Source organism: Coregonus lavaretus, assembly GCF_964263955.1.
Source record: "Coregonus lavaretus genome assembly, chromosome: 1".
NCBI lineage: Eukaryota > Metazoa > Chordata > Actinopteri > Salmoniformes > Salmonidae > Coregonus > Coregonus lavaretus.
The window spans coordinates 89693006-89715482 of NC_139988.1; the positions used below are offsets into that span (position 1 = coordinate 89693006).

The window sequence follows — 22477 nt, forward strand, 5'->3', positions numbered from 1 at the left end:
AGGGGTATGAATATTTTCTGTAGGCACTGTAAATACCAGCATGAGCTCTTTCACCCCGGTGCCGTTTTCTATTTTGAGACGTTCCAAGGTTGAACTGCCGTAAATATAGACTGTCCTTGAGCAACGAGCAGGCAGACAGTCCCTACTGTCTAGGGTGCATGCTGCACATGCAGCGCTTTGTATTCTGACGTAGACGTTGTTCAAACCTGGCTTGCTAATAACAATAAAAGCAGTCTAACTATTATCCATTGTGAGTCACAATTCAACTACAAAAAACAGCTACTATGAATGACGCACAGCAATTGTACATTATTGCTTTTCTCTGTAATCTATGTTGACATGACAACGTATGATGATTCTCTCTTCTTATTATGAAAAATGTACCAGTGTCTTTTTTGAAGATTACAGTTCCTTTCTGTACAATGACACCCACCATGTTATAAAAGTATTTATTTGGGTCATTCACCTGGGAAAACCCAGTTCACCGCTGATAAATAAAATGGATTTGAATTGGCACTGGTGAACAGCACTGTCCTTAATAGCCTAAACATTTCAGATTTTAAACACTACCATAAATGCAGACCTTCAAGGCTTTTAAAAATATAAAAGAGAATCCCTGTCCGTTTTGTCCTGTGCTTTACCTGGTACCGGTGACCCGTTTGTAGTCATCTTTGGAGTACACAGCCAGGATGCTAACCCCAGATCCAATGTTGACCAGCAGCATAGGGAACGGGTCGGCCAGACTGCACGGGGTCTTCACACTGTTCTGGGTGTCTGACGGGTTCTCCAAGTAGTAACACTGAGGGTGACCGTTGAAGCTCACTGAGTCCACGTAGAGCAGGCCACGAATCAGACAGTCAAGCTCATCCAGCTTCAACAGCTCTAAATCAGCCATCTGGAGAGGGGGCGGAGGTGGGAATTTGGTAGAAAGAAAGAAAGAACGAGAGAGAGAGAGAGAGAGAGAGAGAGAGAGAGAGAGAGAGAGAGAGAGAGAGAGAGAGAGAGACACAGAGAGAGAGAGAGACACAGAGACAGAGACAGAGACAGAGACAGAGAGAGAGAGAGAGAGAGAGAGAGAGAGAGAGAGAGAGAGAGACACAGAGAGAGAGAGAGACACAGAGACAGAGAGAGAGAGAGAGAGAGAGAGAGAGAGAGAGAGAGAGAGAGAGAGAGAGAGAGAGAGAGAGAGAGAGACAGAGACAGAGACAGAGACAGAGACAGAGACAGAGAGAGAGAGAGAGAGAGAGAGAGGGAGAGAGAAAGAGAGAGAGACACAGACAGACAGACAGACAGACAGACAGACAGACAGACAGACAGACAGACAGACAGACAGACAGACAGACAGACAGACAGACAGACAGACAGACAGACAGACAGACAGACAGACAGACAGACAGACAGACAGACAGACAGACAGACAGACAGACAGAAAGGAGATGTGGTGTGAGGCAAATCAAATCATGCAGAGTAAGATCAGAGCATGTGTATAAAGCAAACAGCAGTCAGGGTTAATGATGATGAATGACTGGTTATATAACAAAGCAGAGAAGCACAGCCAGCCGGCACCACAATGAACTTTATGACAACACACCACGTTTCAACACCAGTACAGTAGAGCACAGGGTTCAAAAAGGTCCAGAGCCCAGTGTTTCAAAAAACTAACGTATTGACGCTCTTCTTGACCACTTATCGGTTTCCGGATCAAGGAGGAGAGAGGACAGAGGAGTCGAGGACGGTCTTTTGCCCAAAGGAGACTCTCCCGATCACTCACCGTTCTGAAGTCATTCTCAAACTTGTAGGCCCCGCCGCCAGTGGCGCAGAGCGTGGTGTGGAGGCTGGAGAAGTTCTTGTCCCGGCCCATCTGGATGAAGCGGTGCATGGCCTGCGTGGGGAAGCGGATGAAGTGCAGGTTGCCCGTCCGGCCGCACACGGTCAGGTTCTTCAGCTCCAGGTGAACGTCTCGCACGCCCGTCTTCCCGTACGCCGTGTTGGAGGTCAGGTAGCGACGGATGCTCTTCAGGCTCTCCACCTCTTCCTGCTCCTCCTCCGCCGTGATGTCCTTGGGCTCGAAGTAGACCAGCTTCACCAGAGTACCGCCGATGTCCATCCCGAACCAGGGGAAGGCTGTCAAGGCAAAGCGAGAGATACATAAGCATTGAAGATGTTATTACCACATCGTTTCCCGGTTGTTTCAGCTGTAAGTCGCTTTGGATAAAAGCGTCTGCTAAATGGCATATTATTATTATTATTATTATCTCATTTGAGATATTTCAATGGCTGGTGGTGCCATTTTAAGTAGGTTATTTGTACATATGTTTGCTTACGCATGCAGACCAGGCAGATAGGTGGAGTAAAAATTAAAAAATAAACACTGTAGGCTAAATTCACAGCTACAACACAGCTCAAGTTGACATGGAAACCTGCTTTCGAGATGAATATTTTTTATTTTTCCTAGAGTGGTGGTGTTTGTTGTTGGGGTTTTTTGGGGTGTGGGCGGGGGCATTACAGTCGCACTTATATTTCAGGGATGAACATTCATTGAGATGCATCATAGAATGAGGCCTCTTTGCTGGTAGACCAGTTATTCTGTTCTAAATCCAGGTTAAAAACACTTCTCTTTTCACGTGCCTACGACTGAGCACTTAAACTGAACCACACTGTTTAGCCTTAGAGCTTCCTATGTTTTTATCTTATTTTTTTATTTTTATTTTTAATCTTTATATGTTTTGTTTTTTTATTGTATTTTTATTATTATGATGTTTTCATAATTTTTGATAAACATCTTTGTAAAGCACATTAAATTGCTTCGATGTATGAATTGTGCTATATAAATAAACTTGCTTGCTTGCTAAAGCAGCCTCTTTGCTGGTAGACAAGTTATTCTGTTCTAAAGAAGCCTCTTTTCTGGTCAAATGTCATATCTAGGTTTAGGAGAGTCACTACTTGACAAGAGGCAAAGTCTGCGTTGAGATTATGACTCCCAGAGTTCAATTAGTGTGCAAGACCTCTATAAAGTGATTATATAACATTCTGCCAAAACTGGTTATACCATATCTGATAGGATTCCATGAAAACATACCGGGAAGTGGACCCTCAACTGATAGTGAGACCAAGGTCTACTGCTACAAGCATTCCTTAGCTTGAGGGACCTAACCCTAACCCTAACCCTAACCCTAACCCTAACCATAACCCTAACCCTAACCATAACCCTAACCCTAACCACTGATGGAATGAGACCAGGGTCTACTGCTACAAGCATTCCTTAGCTTGAGGGACCTAACCCTAACCCTAACCCTAACCCTAACCCTAACCATAACCATAACCCTAACCCTAACCCTAACCCTAACCCTAACCCTAACAACTGATGGAATGAGACTGCTACAAGCTTTCCTTAGGTTGAAGGATTACTAGATGAGAGGCAAACCAGCCTCCCGAGTAGTGGAATCATTCTTTTTCAGGGAGCAGGGTTAGGGGCAGTTGGGGGTAGTAGAATCATTCTTTATCAGGGAGCACATGAAAGTCACCCCACCAGTGAGACTCCTGCCCTGCCCTGCTGTAGGTGCTTTGTGTGAGTGAGTGAGTGAGTGAGTGAGTGAGTGAGTGAGTGAGTGAGTGAGTGAGTGAGTGAGTGTCAGTAGAGAGAGGAAGTGTGAATAGAGAGGCTGTATGGTGGAGATGGAAAATCACAGAAGAGATAAGATTTTTATCTACATTCATATCCATCTGTAGGTGTTCTTCATTCAGAATGTCTTCTAGTTCTGGTATGTGATGCTCGTTCACATCCTGTATGACATGTCGCTATAAATCGTAATATCTGTTGGCGTTCAGGTGGGTTTTGAAAATGTTCTGTTCCCTAACTTTCTCTTTACTCTATCAATGCTACAGGATTAGTGATGGGACATACGGTGTAGACCAAGGTTGGGCTCAATTCCATTTACATTCAGGAAGTACATTGAAATTCCAATTCTCTTCAATGCTTTTCAATGAGGAACATTTAGAATTGGAATTTGGTTTACTTTCTGAATTGACTGGAATTGAAATGGAATGGAGCCCAACCCTTGTGTAGTCTACCATACTCCACCCCTCCTCTTGATTTCCATTATAAACCAAGAGACCAGAACCCACCCTTCATTGGATAGTATTGTTGTGTTGCTTGTATTGTGTAATGTTGTATTGATTGCTGATGCCTTCTTGGACAGGTCTCCCTTGCAAAACAGTGTGTCTCAATGGGCTTTTCCTGGTGAATAAAGGTGAACAACAAAAAAAAGTATAAATAAAATGGACCTACACATACCAGTGAAACCAGTGTCAGTGTCCACAAAACGTGTCAGTCATCTGTGAACTGTAACTAGTGGTAGAAAATTGACAGATCTCTAATCTGGGATCTCTTTATGAGAGACGTTCCGTGCAAACAAAGACAACGACACTTTCAAAACCGACCGTTCCTCCTCACACTCCTGGGTGAAGGTTCCCCTAGGTACTGAGCTAGGATCAGCTTCCCCAAACCCAATCCTAACCTTAACCATTAGTGTGGAAAATGCTAAACTGATCAGGGTCAACTTCACACTACTCCCAGATGCTCCATTGAAAGGCTTTATATTGGTTAGCCTACACCGTGGTTTTAGCCAACGTTTTTCTAAACGCGTCTAATTTTGGAATTTTCTGCAGTGGCTGCCAAATAACCTGGTGTGATGTTATGATTCATTGATACTAAAAAGTCAGAGCATATTTAAGTACAGTATTGATCAATTCATTACCAGCTTAGATGTAGGCAAATAGGAAGAGTGTTTTCTTTAACCAACTGATGCAGTACTTCATGCAATATCCCTGGGTAGATAACCTGTAGCTATAATAATCAATGGTAAATGTTAAGACTTGAGGTTATCCAAATGAGAGCTCAGCAAGAATGTTGAGGGCATTGCCAAGCTGAATGTGCATCTTGTGTAATACGCTACACCACTTCAGATCAATTAGGGCTCATTTGAAATCTCTATAATTACGCTGATATTGATCACACCATTTAGGTACATTGTGTGTTACTGATATGTTCATCTATAGCCTCAGTTTGTATTTACGTTTGACATTTTAGTCATTTAGCAGACACTCTTATCGAGAGCGACTTACAGGAGCAATTAGGGTTAAGTGCCTTGCTCACGGGCACATCAACAAGTTTTTTTTTTATTTCACCTTTATTTAACCAGGTAAACCAGTTGAGAACAAGTTCTCATTTACAACTGCGACCTGGCCAAGATAAAGCAAAGCAGTGCTATAAAAACAACAACACAGAGTTACATATGGGGTAAAACAAAACAAAGTCAAAAATACAACAGAAATACATATATATATACAGTGTGTGCAAATGTAGCAAGTTATGGAGGTAAGGCAATAAATAGGCTATAGTGCAAAATAATTACAATTAGTATTAACACTGGAATGCTAGATGTGCAAGAGATTATGTGCAAATAGAGATACTGGGGTACAAATGAGCAAAATAAATAACAATATAGGGATGAGGTAGTTGGGCTGGCTAATTTCAGATGGGCTGTGTACTGGCCCAACGCTCTTAACCACTAGGCTACCTGCCACCCCGTTTGCCTTTTATGTGCCTACATACTGCATGGCATTAGACATAGTTAGTGGTTTAAATCATATAGTTGATGGTTTAAAATGGCTTCAGTGAACTTGAAGTATACATTGCAACATCAGCATATGAAAAAATCTCAGGGTCAGACCCATCAAACGGCACCAAAGATCACCATTGAGATTTGAAACAACTGATTAATGATTAACCAACATATGGGCTTTGCTGTGAACAATCAGGCTCTTTCCAAAAACGTATCTGAATATTGATACCGTAATACACTCGAAAAGACCAAGACATTAACTGCTGGTGTGGATGGATGCTTCCACTGGAAATCTCTAAAAACAGAGGGGGACATGCGACCAACCTGGACTCAGGGGTAGACGTAACATAGTAAAGGTGAATCCTCGACACTCAGATTAGTCAAATATGCTACATTTCATATGTATTACCATGTTACGAATTCGCAAAATGTATGATATGTTACGAATTCCAATTTGATGTTAGCTAGGTGGCTAACATTAGCTAGGCTAGGGGTTAAGGTTAGCTAGGCTAAAGTGTTATGGTTAGGGGAAGGGTTAGCTAACATGCTAAGTAGTTGCAAAGTAGATCAAAAGTAGTAAGTAGTTGCAAAGTTGCTAATTAGCTAAAATCCTAATGTTCCCCTTGATGAGACTTAACCTTTGCTAGACGTACACGCCTGACCAACCCAACAGGGTGCAACTGCAGCCCGCAATTCGGGGAGTTCCTGCATGTGATCATCAAGCATCCCATTGGTTCCTGCATGAACGCCCCCCCCGAGCACCCCATTGGTCGTCCCCGCCTCCCAATAGCACAGCAGATAGTCAATGACACAGTGTGCTAGCTAGCTTGATAGTTAGCGACACAGTGTATTAGCTCGCTTGATAGTTAGTGACAGTGTACTAGCTAGCTTAAAAGTTAGCGACATAGTGTCCTAGCTAGTTTGACAGTTAGCGACACAGTGAACTAGCTAGCTTGATAGTTAACAACACTGTGTGCTAGCTAGCATGATAGTTAGCGACACTGTGTCGACCCCGCCTCCCGCCTGCTGTGTACCGGTGTCCTCCTTAGGACTAGCTGGCTAAGCTAGCACTGTGTAATTTGCTCCCGCCTGCCAAACACATGCCCTTGCCGTTGTTAAGAGAACAGCGGAGAAACAGTGTCCGACAGTCGGGGGTGAAGGACACTGTCTACCGGTGTAGGGTTAGCTACTGTTGTCACCCCCGTCCATTCTTCTGTGGAGTTTATCGGTGGCTGGCATCCAACATCATTGTGCATTAATGCCCCCTACTTTACTGGAGTGCCCCCGCCTCCCACCTGTCCTAACTAAAAAATATATAAATGAAAGTATAATGAGGGTTGCTGCAGATGCAGGAACACATACATGCAGCAACACCCCACATGCAGCAACACCCCACATGCAGCAACACCACATGCAGCAACACCCCACATGCAGCAACACCACACATGAAGCAACACCTACATGCAGCAACACCCCACATGCAGCAACACCCCACATGAAGCAACACCTACATGCAGCAACACCCCACATGCAGCAACAACCCACATGCAGCAACACCCCACATGAAGCAACACCTACATGCAGCAACACCCCACATGCAGCAACACCCCACATGCAGCAACACCCCACATGAAGCAACACCCTACATGAAGCAACACCTACATGCAGCAACATCCCACATGCAGCAACACCCCACATGAAGCAACACCTACATGCAGCGACACAACCCACATGAAGCAACACCTACATGCAGCAACACCCCACATGCAGCAACACCCCACATGCAGCAACACCCCACATGAAGCAACACCCCACATGAAGCAACACCCCACATGCCAACAGGCAGCAACACCCACATGCCAACATGCAGCAACACCCACATGCAGCAACACCCACATGCCAACATGTAGCAACACCCCAACATGCAGGAACGCCTCGAATTGCAGGCCGCAATTGCACCCTTCTCGACCAACCACCCTACTTTCGTTTTTCCCTTAAGTAACATTTTGTCTTTTGTAACCATACCAAAGGTAACATATCATACAAATTCCAGTTTCTTTGATTTACATTTACTTTTACTATGCTACGTCTAGTCTATGAGACCAGGCTGGCGCGACAACTAGGGCACAGCAGACAATTCTCTCTCAGGTCTAACACAATTAGAGATGGAGCAGAGAGGAATGCTGACTAGCAGGCTAAGCCAGTGGACCGTTGAACTTGCCCTAGGTCTTTTCTAGAAAGAAACTCAGCTCAACAACACCGAAAAGAATGTTTATCAATGTCCCAGAGGGTGTTGTTCAATAATGGCAGTTCAGAAGTGCCCTACTTGGGACAACAATTGTAGTCTACGCTGACAAATTAACACTACCCTATTCCCATCATATGTTCGAGTTTCGAGAGTCTCAAATTCCACTGTCATGTAAACAATAGCAAACAACTTACCTGGCTTCTTCACATTTCTCAGCTTCATATCGATGCGCTCAGGTGCATGCAAAAATACTTATTAATACCCGAAAAAAATACAGGCCTGCAAAGTTAAGATCAGTGTTTACAATTATTTTAGTTTCCCCAGTTTATACAGCAAAGAAAACGCAACTTTTTTTTGTACTGTGACTTCGACTAAAAGTTGTAACTTCTTTAACAGCATCCTAGAAACCAGGGGAAAGGGAATTGTGTACATTCGGGGGCGGTGGCCTGGCTCTTTAACCCAGCCTTGCCGAGACAGAGGGCGGCCGCTAATTGGCCGAAGTACGCCAAGCCTTCTTATCAGGAGCGATTTCAGCACAACTTCTGACTGAGAAGAAACCAATCACGGTGTCCCCATTGCAAAAACAAAAGGAGTCACTTATTTTCTAAAACAACGTAGCTCCATTAAAAACAACGTAGCTGGAACTAACGATAGCTCATATCCAGGACATTATCGTCAAGATTATGAGAAAAAAATAGTTTAATAGAATGGTTTGCTGACAGACAAAAGCAGTCATGATAGTCGCAGCAGCCACAGTCCCTTGATTCAGAATCACCTTTATTCGCCAAGTACATTTACAATGTGTTACACATAGGGGGCCTACCAGGAAGCAATATAGGCTATAGCTGATGATGAGAACCGTTCGATTCCATCAACTACCTAGCAATAGAAAAAAGGAATTGAAAAATACTGTTCATACTGTATATACAATACACGTGCAGCGACCAAAACACCGCGGCTGCCTCGCAAACCCATATGATTATGCAAGATGTCAGTATCTCCATGCATAGCTATGGCCAGCTGACTATGCAACTTCTCTACATTCAACTGCCTGCAGCATGCGTGTAACCCAGTGGTTTTCAAACCTCTCCCCGAGGACCCCCGGGCGTTTCACAATGTTATTGTAGCCCTGAACTAGCTCACCTGATCCATCTACTTAAGTGCTTGATGAGTAGTTGACAAGTTGAATCCGGTGTGAATGTGATAGCTGTGGAAGAATAGTTCAAATAGATGGAATGGCTGGTGGGGGTCACCGAGGTGATGTTTGAAAACCCCTGATGAAGCCTAATGTAACATATTGTAATTGTGTCATTTGATGAGTAAAACCCTTAAATGACTAAATGCAAAAGCTACACCTGCAAAACCCATTGACAGCGACACTTACGTGGCCTGTTCCTCTTCACTGATTCAACTCTTCTTCGTAACCTGCATCTTTTCGCAGGAGAGGACCCATTGGCTTCGACATCATAGGTATGCAGATGATGGAAGTGTTCAACATTGCTACTAGCACCACTACAGTTTCCACTTGATTTGTATGCATTGCATCCACCGTTGTTAGCCTGAGAATGAAACCCCCTTTGCAGTCCGTTGGCATAACACGATCCCGACCCTTTTTTATCGATAATTGATTTGGCTTTATCCATTGTTGCAGCTAACTAGCTACGTGTGATAGAAGGCTTGCTACCAAGCTAAAGGAAACGAGCTGCTATAGCTGACGTTAGCCCGTGCGATAAAATGCAACCCGCTCAAGGGAAAATGTGTTTCATATGAAATTGCTCTTAAATGGTAGAAAATATTTATCCGCTCTTGGTACCGATAACCTTTATTCTGTTGATAAAAGGTGTGAAGACCTTATCCGCTAAAACACGGTTTGGTCGAGCTCATTTTCCCACTTAACAGTCCGCTGCGGGAGTCAAACAGCCAGGTTGTTAGCTAGCTAGTTACGTCACACATAATGGCACCCGAACCGGTTTGCCCTCTCCCGGGGACACAGGCAATGCGCTCCTGTTCTATAGAGAAAATACAAAACTAGCGTTCAGTTTTATGTGCCTAATAAGCAGAACAGTCGTGTTATAGCCTAGGCAATGGATCATTTAATTATTGTAAGGTTATTAAATGTTATTCTCTCTGGAGTAACGTTCAGCCATGGCTCTGCCATATTTCTAAGGTATGCATCATGCAATGGTCATTCGTGATGTTAGTAGCCTAGACAGTCATGTTGAGATGATTTATAACACACAAACACAGACTAGCTGTTTACTTCTCGCTGTGTCATGTTGTTTTTCCCCAAACCTTGCTTTTCACATGTGATTATGAAAATGTGTTTACACCTGTGCATCTCTGTGGGTCAGAGGTGAACGGTGAGTTGTTGATAGTTTGTAGCCTGCATAACTCAAGAGTGCGTCTTTGGGTGTTGCCATCATTGCCTTCTGTTTTGTTCTGGCACAAACTGTACAGGGATTGTTCCTCACATTTATTTTTAAGTGGTTCTTATCTGGGCACACACTAACATCTGGTCTGGTGAGGTTGATATGATTTGATCAGAATATATATTTATAAGAAGTTATATTATTTTGCCATAGGCCTACTGTGAACACCGACAGTACAGTCAAATATTCCGAGTGGAAATTGTTGTGTAACAGCCTTGCAGGCCAACCTGTTATTCATATACTTGCATCATGATTAGACCTAGGCTGCTGAGGCTAGGCTACTCAGGTTCATGAGTGAAACTGTTCCTAAAGCTCTCTATCCCTTAGTTTCAGTAGTTTGTGAGACTGATTAATTACTGTGTAGTTAAATTATGTATTTTAAAGTAGTGTTAATTTAGTATTTCAATCAGTTGTTTATTTATCTAGCTATACTATAAATGTTTGTAGGAACAAAGCTTTTAGCTGCGATTGTGTGTAGGCTACTAATAGAAAATAACCAAACCAAACCAAACTAGGGCCGGGATTCAATCCAATCACAGATTATGGGCATTGCGGCTTTTGAAGGTAATTTCCGATTGAGCGGACATATAGCCTTTGCTACACTACAGCGTTTACTCTGAAACATGGGAACATTGACTTACTGCTATTAGCCCATACAAACGCATTGAATAACAGATTCACTATATGGAACAACAGATAGTCCCCCCAAAAAATCAAAAGGAAGTTTCTGAAGTGTCTGTTGTATATCTGAGAGATATAAGAAAGATCAGGAAACATTAAATTGTTTTATTACATGTATTTAACCCCTTATTTTTGGCACTAAACAGTCCTGTGAGAGCTGTGGGCGTCCTAGAGTCTCACCTTTCCACAGAGGGGAAGCCCAAACTGTTCGGACGCTACAGACAGAAGTTGGCAGATCGGCTGTACCAACTTCAGAAGAGTCTCAAGACTCTTGTGGGGGTCGTAGAGGAAAACGGAGAACACCATCGTGTTCGTGAGAGTCTCATCTTTCCATAAGAGGGCATAGTAATAGTTTCCATAGTAACAGTTTCCATAGTAATAGTTTGTAGCCGTTCAGATGCTCAGACGCTACAGACGTTATTTAGTGAGAAGACTGATTTTCGGGATGCCTCCTGGTCTGACAAACACCGCTCTAACTCTGTCACCTTTCACCGCAGCTAGGGCACATCTCTAACTTAAATTGACAGATTTTTATGGGGATTTATTGTTATTATACTAACTCTATGTAAAAAATAAATAAATAAAAAACTACAATAACCCTTGGCCTATATGCACACCAGTGTGTGATAATCTGATTGTTCTGTCTGCACCATGTAACAAGTGCCTAAAAGGATATTATTTGTGTCTGTTGAAATCAAAAAGTTTGTTTTACTCTAATCATCGGTTTCACCCTATGAGAGATTTTATCCTTGTCTTGTTCATGTCTGCAATCTTTGTAGGACTTACATGTCCACCAGTATGTGCAGTTCCTGTCATATTTGCATCACAAATGTCTTGTGAATAAAGACTCATTAAGCATGTAGCCTATGAGGAGTGGTTTCAAATAGGCTTGGTGTAGAGTAGGCTTTCACCTGGCAAATTGAATTTTGACTATTGTCCATAGATAAAAAAAACGGAGGGTTGCCTGACTTGTGTTGGAAAACTGAAATATTAACACCATCTAGTGGCCAGAAATATTAAGTAGTATAAAGAGAACAAATGGGCTGTCAGAGGTTTGCTCTTTATATTTGGAACAAGTAGGATATGTTGTCTTTGGTGTTTAATTAATCTCATAACCAGCAGCTCCTGAACAAATTTACAGAACTAAAGAAAGAAGCTATTCCAAAGTATCACATCACCAATAGAATGCAACAGATCACCTTTTCAATAAGATTTTTTGACAGTACTCTTATCATTTCTCTTTATTGCTTTCGTTGTTTCAAAAAGAAGCCCCAAACTTTTCATGATCTATTTGAGGGGTTGAAGGAAGGGTCTGTATTACTGTCACTCTTTTACCAAGAATCTTACACCGATAATAATTCAATTTCAATATAAGTAAAACAACAGCACTAAAGTATCTTTATTTTCTCATGCCAGCTTCTAGGACACAATATACCACCATATCACTATACCAGGACACAACATATCATCATCATTCATGTAATATCACTATACCAGGATACAAGATACCACCATCATTCATGGAAATCCCCATACGCGGAAACTCATTATTTTGGGTACAGTTGGTACAGTCGGTCAAAATATAAGATGAACCTGAGTTGACTGAGGTTGGCAAGCTTTGTCGAGGAATGTGCGTAGTGTTGTTATTTTTCACCAGGGCAGTTCTGAACCGTCCCAGTTGTAGGCCTTCCCTGTTTTGTCAATATTCAGGCTATCTATAATGCTCATGAGGCAGTGCACGGAGTGGCCTGTGCTGAAGAGCTTGTCCTTGGGCACGTTCTTGTGATAGGGGCGGGACAAATCGGTATTCACTGTGCCGGGATGCATGGACACGCACACCACTCTGGGCCTGCTCCTCCCCAGCTCGATGGACAGGTTACGTGTGGCCATGTTAAGTGCTGCTTTGGACATTCTGTAGCTGTACCACCCGCCAAGACCTAGATGGACAGACACAGACAGACACAGACTTATTCTGAAGTTGTTCAAATTACAAGTTGAATGGCCACATGCAGGCTATATAATGCACCCCCCCCCCCCCCCCCCCACACCCCCCTACACCCCCCCACAATGACCTTTGCTTTTAAACGACAAGTATAGACTGCTTGATGTGTGAATGTGTAACCACAAACTTAAGTTGATAAAACTGTCAAATCATATTAGCCTACATCAATGTGCTCTATTAGATATAGAAGAAGCCATTAGACACTTCATCATTCTTTTTTTTTTGGCTCTTATCCAGAGCGACTTACAATTAGTGAGTGAATACATTTTTCATACTGGCTCCCCGTGGGAAACGAACCCACAACCCTGGCGTTGCAAGCGCCATGATCTACCAACTGAGCTACAGGAGGGCAAATAAGGGCCATTCATAAGGATTTCTTTAATATTTTAACAATTCGATCAATTAAGATGATTCTATGATTGATGGGATTGACTTCCGAAATTATACATATGATGCATACCGTTATCACCGATGGATCCGACTTTTGCGGTGATGTTGACAATGATCCCACTATGCTGTTTGGCTTTCTCTGGCGGCTGCTGGCCAAATGCACCACTACCCTTCTGCAATAGTGGAGCGAAGTACTTGGCCATCACCAATGGTCCCACAGTGTTTGTTGTCAATGTTGAGATTATTCCCTAAAAACACAACAATGAATGAGTCTGCAATTTGAAAAACCACTTGTTAAAAGGTATACAGCTGAGGGATGGGGCTGGGAAAATGTAACACCTCTCAAATCCATAGACAGTGCTCTCAATTTAAGGACTGACAGTCCATGACATCCACATGATAGTTTTAACCATGTTGTGAAGAATGTTGAATGACACTGTTACAATCAATAAGTAAATATATTATGGCTTCTGATGGCTATTAAAGTTGTACAATTTTCTTCAAGAAAATAACTGTAATTGATTTGAAATTCCAAAAATGTATTTGCCAATTTAGCCCAGCTTTGTACCTATCACAGATTAGCTTGAACTGTTCAACAATCCGTTTGTTTCACTTTTGACCAGCTCCATCACTGACAGTTGTATGACTTGACTCGTTTTAGCTAGTTTACCTGTGCAGAAACATCCCTCAGGCTGGTCTCGCCTTTGCCAGAGGGATGAAGCATCGCTGAGGAGTTGATGATCAGGTCAACTTTGCCGAATGCCTTTTTAACATGTTCAGCCGCGTCTTGGATGTCATCTTCTCTGCTTACGTCCAGTTTCAGAACTGTCACTTTTCCCGGGTGTTGCGCAACTAAGCTCATCAACTCCGCAGCAGTGTCCGGATTTCTGCATGTCGCGATCACTGCTCCTGGGGCTTTGTTTATTAAGATATTTCTGCAAAATTCGAGTCCAAGTCCCCTACTCGCACCCTGTACCAGTGCTACGGCAGCCATGACACACGTGAATGTGATGAACCCACAGCAACGCCCTCTGTGGGTCGTAGAGAAGGAAACTTACACAACCCAACGTGCTTTTGTTTTGTAACGAACACTCGTCAGTCTAGCTAGCCTTTCTGTTAGCGCTGTCATGTCAACTCTCTGCCATTCATTGGTATACCAAACATCTCACTGGTGAATTAATGAGATCTAGGCCCTTTGTGATCTTAACATTCTATACCCTTGTAATATCATGAAACTGTATTCCATATAGACAATGTTAACACAACCATTCAAGGAAAAATCCACCCAAAACCACTCATTCCTTTAATTTACAGTGTTCAATAATACTAATATGTGAGAACAATATTTTTTTGTGAAAAAATATTTCATTTTGGAGTTATAATAAGGTTGGTAGCAACATGGAAAATCGTTGTGGAAATCTGTTGCACCTCAAGTTGACTACAACATCCACAATGCAATGCTCTCTCTATGGGCTGGCTAGTTAGCTAGCTAGCAAACGTAGCTCCACACAATAATACCAGAGACAATATCAGCATGTAAAGTAGCTAGTTAGATGTAAAATGGCCTAAACAAACTGCACTATCAATTTAGGAGTCTACAATATCTCCATGTTCAACCTGCAGGTCGATGTGCCTCACAGTGGAGTCTGACATTCGCAACGGCAGATATACTTTTGTGGAGATGGGAAACGTTGTCCATTCCACGTCAATGGGCCGCCGGGTGCATTCAGGGCGATTATGGGACAAGGAGTACTATCCTTCAAGGAGTGAACGGGAGTCTATTGGGCACTAGCTCAAAAACCCAACATAAGCACGAATTTCGTCAACAAGAAGTACAACATTACGAATATTTTCCGAAATAATTAACTTGTTATATGTAGTATCGTATAGCGTTGTAATCGTGACATTACGTACTTTCGAGGAGAATAGGTACGTTTCTCGACATATACACTGACTTTGAGAAGGGATTGGGTGACAATTAGTTTAGCAACCGCGTGACGCAGCATGACAACGTAAAACGCGATTGGTCAACAGTCTGCTGGGTGGGACGTTTCATTATTCATTGGATTCCTATCTCCTTTCTATAATCTCTCTGGCATCTGGACTAAAGAGGCAGCTAATACATTTACATTTTAGCAGACGCTCTTATCCAGAGTGCATACATTTTCATACTGGCCCCCCGTGGGAAACGAACCCACAACCCTGGCGTTGCAAGCGCCATGCTCTACCAACTGAGCTCTACCAACTGAGCTACACGGGGTCTACAGAGCATGGCGTTTGCAACGCCAGGGTTGTGGGTTCGATTCCCACAGGGGGTATGAAAAAAATAATAATAATGTAAGTCGCTCTGGATAAGAGCATCTGCTAAATGACGTAAATGTAAATGTACAATAGACCCCTTTCTGTGTTTGCAAACATTGCCGCACGAGGGTGACGGGCGCAAATTGGTGGCAGAACAAGGGGGAGGTCTTATAGAACACCAGCAAAAAAAAAAGAATCAATTTACATGATTTTTATGAGTGCATTTCACACTACTTTTGGATTATAATTGGATTTTAAGGCTTGTATGAATGTCCTGCTTAATATAATGTTTGTGTCATCATCGCAAATCAACTGCATTATACTTTTAACCTCTTAAATGTAATGGCAAAATGTAGACATACCCAAAAGTAAATGCTATGCATGTGTAATTACATGATTCTGATTTAATATAATGTTTGTGTCATCATCGCAAATCAACTGCATTACACAGTTTTTTTTACACTTCAACATCAACCAGTAAAATGGCTCTTTGGCTAGCTTTTGCTACAGCCTATATCAATGAGCGTTAGCATTCTAGCTAACAACTGCTGCATCCAAAATAGTTATTTTGCAAAGATCACAACCAAATATAATCTTAGCAACTGTTCAAGCAAGAATAAAAACATAACTGTAAGCGTATGAGAACCCAAAACGGTTATTTTGTTTAGAAGTAATAAAAACGTAAATCTAGGCTATGTTGAATGGGCGCAGATGGCGGTGGCTTAAATACTGCCGCCAAGAGTAGCGCGCATCTGTGCGTGACGTCGTCTACTGGGAAGGGGTCGAAAGGAAAAATGTGTTAGACCCTCGGTTAAATTACACATTTCTCGAGGTAGGAAAATGATCAATGGCTCATTCGATTGAAGACATCCTCCCGAGTTATGACATGTATGATAGACGTTTTCGCGATCTTAAAAGTCAAATTCCTATTAACTTCCGGTGTAGTGAGAGCGACTTTGTCACGGTGCTATGTAATACCGACCGGATTTCTGCCTGCTTGAACGCCAATAACTCAGAAACACATGAAAACATGAAATGACCCAGGGAATCGATATAACATCCCTCAGATATGCACAAAAACATTATAATATTCAAAATGAGTGAACCTTTCCTTTAACCTACAGTTCTTTAGCCTAATTAAAAGCAAATTATAAATTTTTAAATGTAAAACACGTTATAATATTTTACAGTATAGTATTCAAATTTCTCTCATGAGAATAACATTAAATGTATATACAATTATTGTGTGGGGATTTTTTCAATTTAAAACGTATAATGTGTCAACAGCTTTTTTGTGTAGCCTACTGTTCAAACTTGCTACCATATCAAAGTCCTATGTAACACTTTTAACAATGTGAAAGGGTCCTATGTAACAATTGCTATAGCATCACTTGCCATCTTATTTGGGAAGATGCTCTGCTCTGCAGCCCCAGCCAACACAGGAGTGATTACAGTGTATTCAAATTGAAGATGATGGTTCGTTTGAATAATCATCAGTGTCTTCAAAATACTTTAAGCTAAAGACTTTAAAGTTGATCACAGCTTTGCCATGAGGACAAATACTGATACCCAATAAGGCCACACGGTGGTGCTATGTAATATACTGTCCTCAACATAAACGATTCTGCTCAGTGGTTCATAGTCACTTTTTTGCCTATATCTGGTGAAACCCCTACATGTATTGTTTTGTGCTTCTCAAGGAGGAGAGGATAATTGAAAAGTGACTCCAAAAATCCTCAACATATAATCTTGGGTATTGTAAGAAATCGGCCGATTTGACTTTAGTCTTATGAATAATGCAGGAAGGTCAGATAAACACACTTCAATACATGATGGCCCTATGACATACTTTGCTGTGATCAGGTGTCGATCAGTACTATATTTGCACATTTGCACGAATATTCTTTATTTTGCTGTTCCAGTACCCAACCTCACAGGCTGGGAGCAGCGCGCCTGGACCACTTAATGGTCAAGTGCCTTGCTCATATTTGGCGGGAAGCCTCGACCAGCGACTGTCAAGCCAGCACCTTAACCATTACGCCATGAGGTCCGAACCTCTTGACGAGGTTGCTAGGTGTTGGCTTAAACTCGCTACATTGAATTGAAATTGTAACTTCTAATTACTAGCACAAAGATGTAAATGGTCATGTCCATTCTATTATCTATATTTCTATGATTTCAATAGATTTCCTATGGAGAATTGACATTAGGATTTAAAACAACATGTTTTCCCATTCAAGTCAAAATTCTCTGATGTGTGGACCTCCAACCATCTTTGTGGTGCCATTTGAAAGGCGACATTTCAATTTGATTCCCATTTTAGTAAATTAATCAGTCAGAATATGACACCCACCCTGTATTCAAGAGCATGTTGTGTCTCAACCGATGGCGAGCGGGCACGACACAAAAACCTCAGATAATGTAAAATAGGGTCTAAGCTACAACATATGCGAATATTAAAAAATAAGTAGTTTGCGCGTTTTTAGATATGCCTAATTGACGTTTTAAGATTCAAATAAAAAAATAAAAAGAAGACAATTTGTATATATTTTTTTAAAGGTGGGGTATGCAAAATAGGTCAACTTTGAGCACCTTTATATTTAAATGTTTAGTCATTTAGCAGACGCTCTTATCCAGAGCGACTTACAATTAGTTTATCTCTTGAATGTTTTGCCATACAGTTCCAAAAAGTCACTTTCTGACCACTTCTACAATGGGCAAGTATGTATGGAAGGTTTGGTTCAAATTAAAAGGGATTCTGTCAAAAAGTGATTGAATTCAAATGGATTTACCCTTTTTCTATGTCCCTCACGTGCACATACAATGGCCTCACGGGCTCCATCCTACTTCTGACACCAACGTAACGATTATATGCGAACAGCGACAGTGTAATGCCCCTTGCGGGTCTTGATCCTAGGTCTCCCAGCCCCTAGACCTGCTAACAACCACAGCTCCAATAAGTTGTTATAGTATATATGAATTTCTTTTTAATCCAAAATGATTCTATTGTGGCCATATTGCAGCCTACATAATTATTAGGCCTACTTTGTAACTCTATTACAGCCAATAAATGGAAGGTATTTGGATACAGTTCCCCGTGTCTCCATGCGTAATTGTCCATGGCCGCATTGGATTGGTTGGCTATTCAGACCAATGACATATTTATTTATTGTCTTGAATAAATCATTGATACATTTGTTTTGTTTTTAAATACATTTGCTAGTAGTCCAATATTCTAGTTGTTCCTGATGTCGCTTGTTACTCAGCTATAATTGCGCTGACATGCCCCCCAGGAGCTGTTATTTCTAGGTGGCGTCCAGTTACGCCGTGCGTTATGAGTAATGTCCTCAAAATAGAGCAATGTGCGTGTTTCTGACTAGGTTACTATGAATGTGCGCTCTGGGCGGACGATGCAGATTAGTCATTTACATCACACATGCACATCTGTGAGTAGGCATTTTAAGGGGGTTGCATGTTCATGGATAAAAACCAACCAGCATGGTCGTGGATGCAAATGGCACTTTCAACAACAGCAACATGAGATCTTACGTGATAGAGAGAGAAAAAGAGCCCGGCGCAACAAACATGATTTCGGAGGCGCTCGTTCCACACTTGCTGAAGATTGTGCAAGAGGCGGCAGAGGCGGTATCCGCCACTTCACAGCCTTCACCTCTGCTGATGGAGAATGGCACCTGGTGCGGGGAACAAATTCTGAACTACGACAAGGTGGAGAAAGTATTTATTGGAGCGATCCTCACCATGCTCACGCTGTTTACTATCTGCGGGAACTTGCTGGTGGTGATTTCGGTGTGCTTTGTGAAGAAGTTGCGGCAGCCGTCCAACTATCTGATCGTGTCTCTGGCGGTTGCCGACCTTTCAATCGCGCTTGCAGTTATGCCATTTGTCAGTATAACGGACCTTATTGGGGGGCAATGGGTTTTTGGCCAAGTCTTCTGCAATGTTTTTATTGCCATGGACGTGATGTGTTGCACTGCATCCATAATGACGCTGTGCGTAATTAGTATAGACAGGTAAGTGCTATTCCAACTCCTAGTAACCAGTGATTGATGGACTGAAATAGGTGCCGGTACTCATTTTGGGTGCCGGTGCTGTTTATATTTAGGTGCAGGAGCTCCACAATACTTTTGAGCTCAAGCAGTAGAACATTTGAAGTGCCGGTACTCAGCTCCAGCTCCGGTGAAGCACTGCTATTACCTACATAGAAGGACAAGTGTATTGTTTGTGTTGTGTGACAAGGTGAAATCCGTTTTGTTATGATTGTTAATTATGCATTTAATTGTTTATTGCATTTAATTTGTTAAATAAAAATTGTGTTTCGTGCACACATAGGCTATTTGATGAAATGGTGTATTATAATCCCATACGGGATGGGCACCAATTGGTGTACTAAATTAAACTAAATCAAATATATATATATATATTTTAAATCGATCATACATATTTACATAGTAAATTGAGTGGGTAACACTTTCGCTTCCAGAACCATATTTTCACCCTGCAGCGGTTCCCTCCCCATATCAGCCCTATGCGTCTCCCTCTCTCCCTGCAGCGGTTCCCTCCCCATATCAGCCCTATGCGTCTCCCTCTCTCCCTGCAGCGGTTCCCTCCCCATATCAGCCCTATGCGTCTCCCTCTCTCCCTGCAGCGGTTCCATCCCCATATCAGCCCTATGCGTCTCCCTCTCTCCCTGCAGCGGTTCCAATCCCTATATCAGCCCTATGCGTCTCCCTCTCTCTCTGCAGCGGTTCCATCCCCATATCAGCCCTATGCGTCTCCCTCTCTCCCTGCAGCGGTTCCAATCCCTATATCAGCCCTATGCGTCTCCCTCTCTCCCTGCAGCGGTTCCCTCCCCATATCAGCCCTATGCGTCTCCCTCTCTCCCTGCAGCGGTTCCCTCCCCATATCAGCCCTATGCGTCTCCCTCTCTCCCTGCAGCGGTTCCCTCCCCATATCAGCCCTATGCGTCTCCCTCTCTCCCTGCAGCGGTTCCATCCCCATATCAGCCCTATGCGTCTCCCTCTCTCCCTGCAGCGGTTCCCTCCCCATATCAGCCCTATGCGTCTCCCTCTCTCCCTGCAGCGGTTCCATCCCCATATCAGCCCTATGCGCCTCCCTCTCTCATTGCTTCTGCTCCTATCATGTCGTAATAATATTAATACAAGCACGTAAGGAGTTCGGAATTCCATTCTCAAAAGTATAGCCTAGCTATATAGCCTAGTATAAGTATAGGCTACATTCTAATAAGATTGTTATACAGTATCTTATTATAATTGCTATAGTTCATTTGGGGTGAATAACTCCCCAGTGTTTGTTTTCTGTTGGAAGGTGTTTTCTGTTCATGTAATGTATTTACAGTAGTATGTTCTGTATGTATAGACAGTCTATGTTTAGCAACTATTTAATGATATGCTTTTTTGTTGTTCGTTCTGAGGTACCTGGGCATAACCAAGCCTCTGACTTACCCTGTGAGGCAGAATGGCTGTTGCATGGCCAAGATGGTGGTGTCCGTGTGGCTCCTCTCCGCCTCCATCACCCTGCCCCCCCTCTTCGGCTGGGCCCAGAACGTCAACGACAACAAGGTGTGTCTGATTAGCCAGGACTTTGGTTACACCATCTACTCCACCTCAGTGGCGTTCTACATCCCTGTGTCCGTCATGCTCATTATGTACTACCGCATCTACCGCGCCGCCAAGCTCAGCGCCGCCAAACACACCATCACGGGCTTCCCGCGGGTCGGGGAGGAGGAGGAGGCGCGGGGGGGAGAGGAGGAGGCCATTGAGGAGCAGGAGGAGGAGGAGGAGAGCGTGGACTGTGTGTCGGCCGCCCTGAGGCTCCACAGGGAAGTTGAGGAGTGCACGCGATTCTCGCGCCTCATGAGGAGCAACCGGAGGAACATGTCCATCTTCAAGCAGGAGCAGAAGGCAGCGGCCACCCTGGGGATCGTGGTAGGGGCCTTCAGCGTCTGCTGGATGCCATTCTTCCTGCTCTCTACGGCCAGACCCTTCATCTGCAGGGTGGACTGCCCTAGCTGTGTGCCCTTGTGGGTGGAGAGGACCCTGCTGTGGCTGGGCTATGCCAACTCCCTCCTCAACCCGTTTATCTACGCCTTCTTCAACAGGGACCTGAGGACCACCTACAGCAACCTGCTGCGTTGCCGCTACCGCAATATCAACCGCAAGCTGTCTGCCGCCGGGATGCACCAGGCCCTCAAACTGGTTGAAAAGACTAACTCTGTTATCTAAATGTGACAATGGTGTTATTGTTGTGGTATTGTGGGAGCTGCCATCTAAATGGTGTTCTTGTTGTGGTATTGTGGGAGCTGCCACACTGAGAAAGTCTTAGGTAAATGGTATCTGCTTGCCTGGTCCTCTACTCAAGATCTTGCATGTCCAGACACAGTCTAAAACAGGGCTCTCCAAACCTGTTCCTGGAGATACCCTCCTGTAGGTCTTAACTCCAACCCTGTTCCTGGAGAGATACCCTCCTGTAGGTTTTCACTCCAACCCTGTTCCTGGAGAGATACCCTCCTGTAGGTTTTTACTCCAACCCTGTTCCTGGAGAGATACCCTCCTGTAGGTTTTAACTCCAACCCTGTTCCTGGAGAGATACCCTCCTGTAGGTTTTAACTCCAACCCTGTTCCTGGAGAGGTACCCTCCTGTAGGTTTTCACTCCAACCCTGTTCCTGGAGAGATACCCTCCTGTAGGTTTTAACTCCAACCCTGTTCCTGGAGAGATAGTTACAATTGGGGTTGGAGCGAAAACCTACAGCTCTCCAGGATC

At 43.2% G+C, this 22477-nt stretch overlaps 3 protein-coding genes across 6 annotated transcripts in view; 1 reads left to right on the forward strand and 2 right to left on the reverse strand.

Moving 5' to 3' along the window:
• Positions 1-9820, reverse strand: part of LOC311100676 (pantothenate kinase 1-like) — a 28401-nt gene extending 18581 nt beyond the window's left edge. For 2 of the 4 annotated variants that reach the window (XM_084141624.1, XM_084141623.1), the window contains exons 1-3: positions 8067-8309; positions 1772-2124; positions 642-895 (exon numbers count right to left, since the gene is read on the reverse strand). In XM_084141624.1, coding sequence (XP_083997750.1) covers positions 642-895; positions 1772-2124; positions 8067-8094 — 635 coding nt within the window. In that variant the 5' untranslated portion in view covers positions 8095-8309. Of the gene's footprint in view, positions 1-641; positions 896-1771; positions 2125-8066; positions 8310-9256 lie in introns of those variants that run through there. The other 2 variants (XM_084141621.1, XM_084141622.1) reach the window with 2 other exon arrangements.
• Positions 9821-12353: 2533 nt separating this feature from the next.
• On the reverse strand, positions 12354-14404 carry LOC311142222 (C-signal-like). The gene is made up of 3 exons (XM_084177830.1): positions 14045-14404; positions 13445-13622; positions 12354-12919 (listed from the first exon to the last, which is right to left on the reverse strand). The coding sequence occupies exons 1-3, from the start codon at positions 14366-14368 to the stop codon at positions 12633-12635; spliced, it is 789 nt and encodes a 262-aa protein (XP_084033956.1). The 5' UTR covers positions 14369-14404; the 3' UTR covers positions 12354-12632.
• A 4769-nt stretch (positions 14405-19173) lies between these two features.
• Positions 19174-21938, forward strand: LOC311134340 (5-hydroxytryptamine receptor 7-like; the record flags this gene model as incomplete). The annotated part of the gene is made up of 2 exons (XM_084167988.1): positions 19174-19706; positions 21128-21938. 2 exons carry the CDS (start codon positions 19174-19176, stop codon positions 21936-21938), a joined length of 1344 nt encoding a protein of 447 aa, XP_084024114.1.
• Between the last annotated feature and the right edge of the window lie 539 nt (positions 21939-22477).

Excerpts from the sequence above, each read along its gene's own strand:
- LOC311142222 (XM_084177830.1), bottom strand. The coding sequence starts at position 14,368 with ATGGCTGCCGTAGCACTGGTACAGGGTGCGAGTAGGGGACTTGGACTC. Across the intron at positions 13,623-14,044 it reads TGAGGGATGTTTCTGCACAG|GGAATAATCTCAACATTGAC; the intron begins GTAAACTAGCTA and ends TTGTGTTTTTAG. Across the intron at positions 12,920-13,444 it reads CGGATCCATCGGTGATAACG|GTCTTGGCGGGTGGTACAGC; the intron begins GTATGCATCATA and ends CTGTCCATCTAG.